The following is a 10,114-nucleotide window of genomic DNA, read 5'->3' as shown; positions in this document are numbered from 1 at the left end:
CTGAAACAATATTTCGGTAAGATTTGGCCACCTTTATGCAGTTATATTAAAATGATGACTGAAATACATTTTGTGCGATTCAAAAACTACTTACTAAAACATGCAATGGAATAAATCAACATATAAACCTTCCACCGTAAGGTTCAAATCTGTTCACGGGCATATGTAATATATTATCAATATTATTACTACTGAGTTCAAGTGAATGTAGACGGTTGCTGCGACCTTCCACTTTGCTATATTAAACACAGTAAACATGCGTTCATGATGTTATATTGGTTGCTTTTCCGTTTCATTGTCAGCCTTTGTACAGAGACGTGATCGCTTTCAATTTGAAAATAAAGGTTGTCTTTACTCAGTAAAGAATGTCATAAAATTGTCTTCGGGTCTTTTTGATTGAGCCAACAAATACACAATGGAAACTTCGTTCTCTGTTCAATGTGATTTAGACGTAGTACTATACAGCAATGCCACTGGTACATTTTCAATAATTGCTGCTTTTCTTGGGAACAAAGTAAACATCGCCCTGTGTATGGGTAATTGCAAAACATTGATGTTCAGGTTAAACTAAATACAATTTTGTTTCAAAATAAAGTGCTGTAGTACTGAGATTGAACTTTGAGCTGTGAAAACAATAATTGAAGAAATACACACCGTACTCAATACAGATTGCAAAATGTTAATAAATGAACGAATAATATGTGAATGAATGAGTGAATTAATAAATGAATGAATGAATGAATGAATGAATCAATCAATGAATTAATTAATTAATCAAATATGGTATGTATTATATTGGTTCATTTAATGTTTCCAAATGTATTATTCGATAAACCCAAACCATCTAATTGAACTTCAAAAAATGTGAAACTGTGAATGAATGAATGACTAAATGTATTAAAATATTTAACGACACAGACTCGTCCAATCCATCATTTGACCTCAGATGTACAGAGTAATAATCGTATAACTTTATAATAATTTACGGCACAAAAAAGAATGATTAATTTCAATCTGCAATTCCACGTCAATATCGAACCACCAGAACGCTTCAATTTATTATATCGAAGCAACGCGTTGATTACTGAAAACAAAACAAAACATGATTTTACTTTTTATTTTATTTGATACAAAAACGTGCATTGACGGCAGGCAGGCAATGCGGGACCACCGACTGTTTTATTGGCCATACCCAAAGGCGCCACTCTCCTAGTGCTAAACAGTATACGCTGCAACGATTTACTCTATGGTTTCACCGCTCAGTGAGTCAGCCATAGTGGCAGAACTCTGAGCCCCTTCCACCTGTATGGTCTAGGAATATGCATGTTCATTCAGAATTACGCGGAAGGGGGGTATATTTCGAGATCGTATGTTACGAAAACCCCAAAAGTGTATGTATGAAATTTTTAAAACAAAAACTGACTTTGCGAATGCATAAAAAATGGATGACCCTGTTGTTTTGGAGGTTTTAACGTGAACCAAATACATTACATGAAGGCCTTCAAACAGAACAAGAAAGGTGTATCGCCCTGTTCAGAAATAAAGCCAGTATTTCTTAGAATAAGGGTGTTTTGAATTTTCAAAATGTCCACATTTTATTGAAAACGGGATGTAAATTTTAGTTTAAAAATGAATTAAAAAATAACGTTTTTGATTTTGCAGCACAATCATATATCTTACCCATACAAGCCAAGTGCCCGAGCATAATACACAAAGCGCATAAAAGCCCTATAAACAACCTTACTACATAAATGTACACATTAGTTAATGTTATTTGACAAACACTGCACGATTGTCGACACAATTATACAGCAAACACACGCCTAGAATTAAATTACAACACTTTGACAAACAACAACATAACGCTTCTAATCAAATCTAATCAAAACAATTCAACTGTATATAATGACAATTACGTGGTAAAATAATGTTGAGATATTGATTTATGATAATTCTAAGTATACTGGTGTAGCGTAAAATATAAATGCCAACGCAATTAATGCATCCATAAGATTACCAATTATATACTTATCGGATGGGAAGATGTAGTCATCACCATCAGGACAAAATGTGTAGACAGACAGACATTATCTATTTCAGTCAATATGTATCACCATGAAGTTATTTCATTCACAAGTACTTCAATATTTGAGATTATAATATATATATATATATTTGCAATTATGTACTCAGTATGTGCTTTGTTTTACAGCACCCACATCATCATCACAATCGAACATACTAATGTTATTTATATTCGAAAATTGTTTTTCTATCTACAGTAAATACTGAGATTTTACAAAGTACTGAAAAATCATTACAGCCAACAATTATCAATCATTTAGTTAAAAACAGATAAAATCAGAAAGAAATTTGTTCAGTTTGAACATAAAAAGATGATCATTAGTCGTAATGCATAAACACAACTTACACACTAAGTTCCCGCATCTAACGAACATGCCACAAGTTAAAAGTGTTAATGACATCTCCACCGTGTCTTGATAGACTGAATGCAAATATAGGTTTAGCTCCCCCGGTGTGTTTTTGTGTGCAACAGCGGGAATATGATATTACGTTTTAAGCATCACTGAGTACAGTGTTCTAAATAGTTACAATGACAATGTATGGACTCGTCGAGATATTGGCAATCTTTATCATCTCTGTCAGATTTGGCACAGAAGGTACGTGTTTATTTTTATGTCAGTTTTATTCAGACTGGGGTAATTCTGAGCGTACACATGCATATCGTACATTGTCATGTGCATCCACACCATATGTACCAATATCATTTATCGTGTACTACTTGGTGGTAAAATAAGGGACAGTAACCAGTAAATGGGACTCTTGTTTTGTTGTCCTTTTATGTTGTGCTGTTTTGTTGATACTAGTGACTTGTTTTCCGTTCCTGACGTCAGAACATGGCCGTTATTTCGGCGTACACTTTTAAAATACACACGTTCATGTGAAATACTATAACACTATTATATGAGTACATGAGAGCCAGACAACTTGAATATAGTGTATGGGACCATTATATTAATTATTAACTGGCATTTATAACTTTGATTACTGTACTGCATATAGTGTTGAAAAAAGCGTCCATCTGAGTATGGAGTTGTTGAAACCTATGAATCGGTGAACACAACCTATTTTACATAAAGTCCTACTAGCGTAATATTTGACATTATACATGTTCCCTCTCATTAATACTGCCATAGCTTTTAGTTTTCAATCGTCGTAGCATCTTGTCATAGTATCACTGACTGTAATTATATTATCAACATAAGGTTATTACTTAGATTTTATTACAAAGCACTTAAAGGTTCCATTGACCACAATGACGAGGTTGCCTTTTATAATTTTATATTATTTTTCACATTTTATAAATCTAACCATAAACGATGCTATATATATGTTTCAATCCCCTCTGTAATGCGCGTTGTGTATAACTTATAGTTACTGTAAACATCGATGCACCATCTCCAAATTATTTCTTGCATCTACAGTCACTTAATGAACTCAAATAACACATGATTGTAATAATTAATTATTACACGGCGCTGAAGGGAAAACAGCATTGTTAATAATCTAATGTTACCAGTGGCGTGAATGCACAATCGTATTTTCACATCGCGGGAAATTTATAACAATGATTCGTCTTGCAAGCAAGGCTTTGATTTTTATTATAGCACACACCTTTTACAGCTAGCAGAACTCGGCGAAGGAGTGAAAAATTAACATGATGTCTATTATATATAAACTTTACGTGACAGTTTGTAATTTAGTATTTTAAAAGGGAACGGACAAGTGTTGTATGTAAAACGTTTCTGTAATGACATAGGTGCACTGCGTAAATGTACACTATCTATGCCAATGTAAATGTGAATGTCCATTAAAGAACCATTAGATCGCATATGCATGCCCGATAAGATAGATAAACAATATTTACTATTAAAAATAGGAACGTGTTCAGTTTGCTGGTGTATATCTAAATCGTAAATAAAATTGTTTATTAGTATTATCTCAAGTTAAGATGTTGATTGTCATTTTCAAATCCAGTTCAAGTCCTGTTATCAAAACTGTGTAAGTGTCATGGCTTTGTCAGAAGATTATCTTTAACGTATAACTACTCTATTTCTATTCAATTATTTGTTATTTGAGCAAATTCTACTTTAATAGATATATTTTCATTTTTAAAAACCGATAGTATCAGTTTAAAGATTCGATAATGGATTACTACGTATTATATGATGCCTTAAAGAAGGCACACTCATAATGAATGTTTATTACGTATAATCATTGAGCTATACTTCCATGGTAACTAGAGACAGTATTCTTTGCAAGTTACAATATTGTGATTTGAGAAACATGTCAAAAAATATTTAAAAACATATTTAATCGGAGTAATTCTATAACATACAGTGTCGAATCAAAATAGCATGTTTTGCCACTTTTAAAAACAAAGATTTTTAAAATAATTCACAATAACAAAACGTATCAATCACGATATATGATGTTTTCAGCATGACGTCACCAGTCAAAGAGTTTGAGATAAGCATATTATCTCCACCATAGAAACAAATATTAAAAGCGTCCTAACACAGAACAAATGACCATTATTTATTACTATTAACCATCATTTGCTCGAAAAATTGGCTGGTGGCCTAATTTAAACATTTACATTACTCATATTGGCCTGACGTACATTTTATTTCTAGAAGGATAAATTCTGGGGTTTCACATTCGTAAGTAGGTTTCCACCTGAATCTGAGTCTGCTTATTTTATTGTTGGGACTGTTTATTATTTTAGTTTATTATCTCAAAAACGACTTATCAGATTTCAAGAAAACTTTCTGTTTAGTTTGACGTCATCGAATCCTGGTGCAAATGTTTTAAATTAATTATTTCGAATTCATAGACATATGGTCTAAAGTAATGACGAATTTGTGAATAAATGAAGATACAAATAATTAGATAGCGTAGATTGCGTAAAGTACAATCATTCTTTTTTAGTTGACGTAACTAATTATTCATTTAACAAAACAAAATAGCACCACTAGTACTAACAATGACAGTTTACATTTGTAAGAAGAAATCTGTGATATTGCTTATTTGAAGATTTTTCCAAAAATGATTTTCAAAATGGGATGAAAATAGCACGTTTTGATTTTGTAGCGCATTTTAATAATGCTTCCTGTGGCAAGGATATATTTCATTATCTCAAAAGGGAACAAGGGTACATGTAAATATGAAATACAAAATTATTTTTGGGGGGATTTTAATGACGAAATGTAATTTGATTGCGAAAAACTAAAATTATGATTTTGTGTATATTATTTGACATGTTTTCAAAACAATAAGCAATACACACAGGTGACTAATATTAAAATGATTAATTATATACACATTCTGAGACGAACTATTTTCTTTGCTACATGCGTTGAAATATGCGTAATATATAGGGAAAACGAACCAGTAGCATTTTCCCTCAAGGGTTTGAGTTTCTTATTTCCGTGTACATTACCACGGACGTCACTATTGATTTAATCATACTACATGCTAACCTGAACGTGAACAAATATCCCAATGGAAACGCGAGTTTCCTTTTCCGTGCATGTTTGGTTTTTGTTTTAACTAGCCAGCTGGGCAGCTGATGCAATTCACTGCAATGCCCACACTAAACTGAATAATACCCGCACACGGTAGTTGGCTTATTACACTACAATGCTTACGATATACATGCTGTAAAGATTAAATATTGACAAAAACACGCCTTGCTGAATGTCTAGCTATTTATTTGTAATACAATAGTATAGTTAATAATCTTCTTTTGATTATGCGCGTTGTTAAAAGAAACTTGTATGTACGTCGAGACCACTTCTAGTTTTATAGAGCATTGCACGCAATCAACGAAATACGATACGATTATATAATGCAGTTTATTGACTCATTTTAAGAAAAGAATTGGTTTGGGATTTCTACTAATTAGACTATATATACACGATATTAAAAAAATAAAGCAATTCACGTACGAGACAAACATAACAACAAATCCAAATAATGAGATTGAACATATTTTAATGCATTTTATCGATTCATGATATAATCACATCCACTTGTCACGTTCGTTTTAAAAGCAAGAGAGTCTTTAGTTTTAATATTACGTAACAAACTATTCAATAACGCATTAGTGTTCGTATATTTCTTGTTTCATTATTGACAACTTGTGAATAGATAATTAAGCAAAGTAACAAAAGAGAAGGTTTTAATGGTATTATTTCTTAATGGGGTACATGTTCGAGTCTGCGTATAGGAATGAGGCAATCGCCGTGCAGTAACGCCACCGCCACCCAAATGTTGTTGTTCGAAGCAGTTTTAAATCAGACGCTCGCGCAATGGAATTGTTAGATGAGACAATTCGCTAATGTTTCTATTTGCATTAAATTACATGTATATATAATAATTATACCTGTAAGAACCAATTTTGACTTTGACTTGTCCTTTAGTTTTGGGAGTTTCCCAATATACGACTTGTAATCAATTCATTCATTCATTTCCCAATTTGTATTTATTCTACTCTAAGCATTGATGTAAAAATGTTAAGCATTTCAGAGCGACGACGAACATATTATTTATATTCTCAACACAGTCAGTCGCTTTTGGTGATCAGTTTTGATATTACTAAATTGTAACTTTTATTTCAGTGCAGAACACGATTTATGACGAATTTGATATGATGTGTCATTTTTAAGTCATCTACCGATACTCCACCAATAAATTCTATGTTGTGTTGTCAATTGGAACTTAGTTGATGCTATAAGCAATATTGCAGTTGAAATTCTCAAACCTTTGTTTCACAGAAACATATTTTAAATACGAGATGAGATATTTTAAATTGATGGAATTTAGAACGGTTTATATATCATATTGAAGACATGCATCACGACTTCTGTGACAATCAAAGCGTTAGATTCACCATGACCGAATTAACTGGTAACACAGAAGATATTAGCGCTGTTTAATCAGATACCATCTTATCAAATGAGTTCTGATGAGCAAATGTTACATCTTCTAGGGTGTGTCTATGTTTACAATGGTTATTGCTATGAGATTGTGACGGGACAAATGACATGGTATGATAGTAGAGATTATTGTGAGGACAACAATCTTGGTCATCTAGCAGACATCAAAGATGCTGCCGAAAATAATTACGTCATGAACACTGTGTTTGCAACAGACCAGTGGTGAGAATAAAAAAAAACTTATATATTTTGTGACAGCTATGTGTTATATTCCCATTTTATTCCTTAATTATTATATTCCCTTTCTATTCCTTAATTATAATATCCCCTTTCTTTCTTTAATTATTATATTCTTTCCTTAATTATATGTCTCTTTCTATTCCTTAATCATTATATATCCCTTTCTTTCTTATTACGTATTCGCCTTTCGTTCCTTAATTATTATATTCCCTTTTCTTTCCTTTGTCAAAATCAGTCCTAGTGGCAAGTTTGTATGGATTGGTGTACATGATGAACTTGTTAACGCAGAATATCGTACTGTGCACGGGGAAGAAATCACAAACACAGACTTTGTCTCGTGGAGTGGCTCGTGCTGCTCCGACAGTAAGAACTGCATGACAATTAATGGTGATACCCTTAAATGGAAAGAGTTCGACTGCAATTCAAATGCGGATTGTGGTGTTATGTGCAAGAAAGGTATGGCGTTAATTAATCGCAATATATGTTTATTAAGTGCAGAGCAGTCGATGTTTAATAACTAGTATGTTAATATGTGAATATGTCATATATATGAACTAGTATCGTATTATAGAGGGGATATATCATTAATACATATATGTAGGAATTTAACATGTAAAAAGAGAAGGTCATGTCCCCCGGGACAATGATGTAAAATGAATACATCGATAGAAACCGCTAATCCATATACACCTCAAAATAGTGACGCCATGATACCCAGCGGTTGATAGCAAGGACCCTTGATCCTATCACCATGGTTATGTGCAGCGTTACGTATAGGATTGTAAACACTATTAGAATTGAACTCATTTTAAGAATAATAATCACCTTAATTTTAGTCTCTAGAAAAAATAAAAATGTGAAGTCAATAAAAATGTTAATTACTGTAAAGGGGGTAATTATTCACTGGGTTTTAATTTAGCTTATTTCGCTGACTGGAAAAATGCGCTAAATTAAAACACAGTGAATATGTAAAATTTAGCATAGAACACATTATCTAAATGATAAAACAGTGAATTTAAAACCCACTGAATATGCCTGTAATGGTAAATCAGTGAAATTTAAACCCAGTGAAAATTAGTCATTTTACAGTATATGTTTATCCACTCAGTGTAGATGGATTTATCAATGTGGCACAGTAGTTACATTTCATTCAGAGACGTCATTAATACGTACATATACCATTTAATGATGTAGATTTTAGGTTACTCTGTCCAACAGTTTTCATGTAACAAATAAATTGTGCATTATTCGTTTGTTTTTCTGTACGGTTAACTTATATTCTAGACGTCGACGAGTGCATGGAAGAATTAGACAACTGTCAACACGTTTGTGAGAATATACTTGGAAGTTTTACTTGCTCGTGTTTTGATGGATACAACCTGGACGCTGATAATGCAGGATGTTCAGGTAAATATACTACATGAGTGAAGGTTGACACAGTTATAAGAAGGACTGTGACTTGCAGACAACTGCACTCATGGCCTGTCCCCGAAAGTGAGCATAACCCACAGTTAACATGTAAAGAAGCCACTGCCTGCGACAGACCACTAGCAGTGTTGTGATCCGCTATTTAAGCATGAAGCACAACAAGCATATTACCATTGACATTGAAGGGGAGTGTGAGTGTTAGGAAAAGATTACAGTCTTTGATCATTCTACATTAATGTGGCTCTCTCCAGGGTTTTGTTTATCTGAATGAGATTTCTGTACGCCTTCATATGTTCGAGCGGGGGGGGCGTGCATATTAAGCGTGGTGGTGATTCCACTGCCAACAATACTGAAGATATATCTAATAAGGTTAAGCACTCTACTATATGCAGAATATGTGTAAGCACACCTCGAATTATTATATTTTGAGTCTGAAAGAAATGTTTGTTGACTGAGTGGGCAATTCATATAAAATGTTACTGGTATTAAACTTCCAATATAATTTGCATAAATACTCTAGACACTAGACTACTTCATATCATTGCAAAGACGAGTGTCTCACTATCTCCAATTATTTGTTCATCGCTTGCCATTATTACAATTTTGCTCTTATGAAATCTGACACAGCTGTAATAAATCTGTAAAATTTACAAACCAAAGTAAATATTAAGGTTCAATACCAGCCTTTATCGTTTTACAAACCCTTCCTTTATTATAGATATTGACGAGTGTGTGGGTGAATCCAACAACTGTCAACACGTTTGTGAGAATGTCATTGGAGGATTTACTTGCTCGTGTTTTGATGGATACAAATTGAACGCCGATAATTCTAGTTGTACAGGTAAACACAAAAACACATGGAAAATGTAAAGTGATGTTACCAATAGCAATACAAGTATCGGATGCGTTATATATAATTGAAAGAATGTTGCCATAGGAAAGCTTTGACAAAATAATTATGGGTCGCATTATGTTCTGTGTATTCACCGACATATCATTTGCAATTTGCAAGTGATTTTGTGCAAATTGGTCAAAGATAAATGTAAAGTTATAAGAATGATGGAAACAAAATATTCTTTTCCTTGCTGCCTAGATTTTTCTCGTCGCAATCACATTCCGGGCTTTTGCCTCGTGGCTATTATTACTTTCTCATTAACCAGTTTCTAATTAAATGTTCTTAATTCAATGGCACCATCGAAGATTAACAAGATATTTATGAATATTATGCCAGACTATACTGGTTATATGTTTACATTCATGTCACGCTTTCTTATATTCCAGACGTCGACGAGTGCGTAGAAGAATTAGACAACTGTCAACACGTTTGTGAAAACACCCTTGGAAGTTTTACTTGTACGTGTTTCGATGGATACAGATTGGACATTGATAACACGAGTTGTACAGGTAAAAAGCACACAACGAGT

At 33.1% G+C, this 10,114-nt stretch overlaps 1 protein-coding gene across 1 annotated transcript; it reads left to right on the top strand.

The window, feature by feature from the left end:
* Positions 1-2,614: 2,614 nt before the first annotated feature.
* On the top strand, positions 2,615-8,686 carry LOC146750875 (lectin BRA-3-like). Its single transcript, XM_085502839.1, has 4 exons — positions 2,615-2,681; positions 7,076-7,244; positions 7,498-7,718; positions 8,547-8,686. Exons 1-4 carry the CDS (start codon positions 2,615-2,617, stop codon positions 8,684-8,686), a joined length of 597 nt encoding a protein of 198 aa, XP_085358965.1.
* The last annotated feature ends 1,428 nt before the right edge of the window (positions 8,687-10,114 follow it).

The sequence above is a fragment of the Saccoglossus kowalevskii genome, chromosome 1, assembly GCF_978046115.1.
Source record: "Saccoglossus kowalevskii chromosome 1, keSacKowa6.1, whole genome shotgun sequence".
Classification (NCBI taxonomy): Eukaryota; Metazoa; Hemichordata; class Enteropneusta; family Harrimaniidae; genus Saccoglossus; species Saccoglossus kowalevskii.
This window is presented reverse-complemented; position numbering and strand designations above follow the sequence as displayed.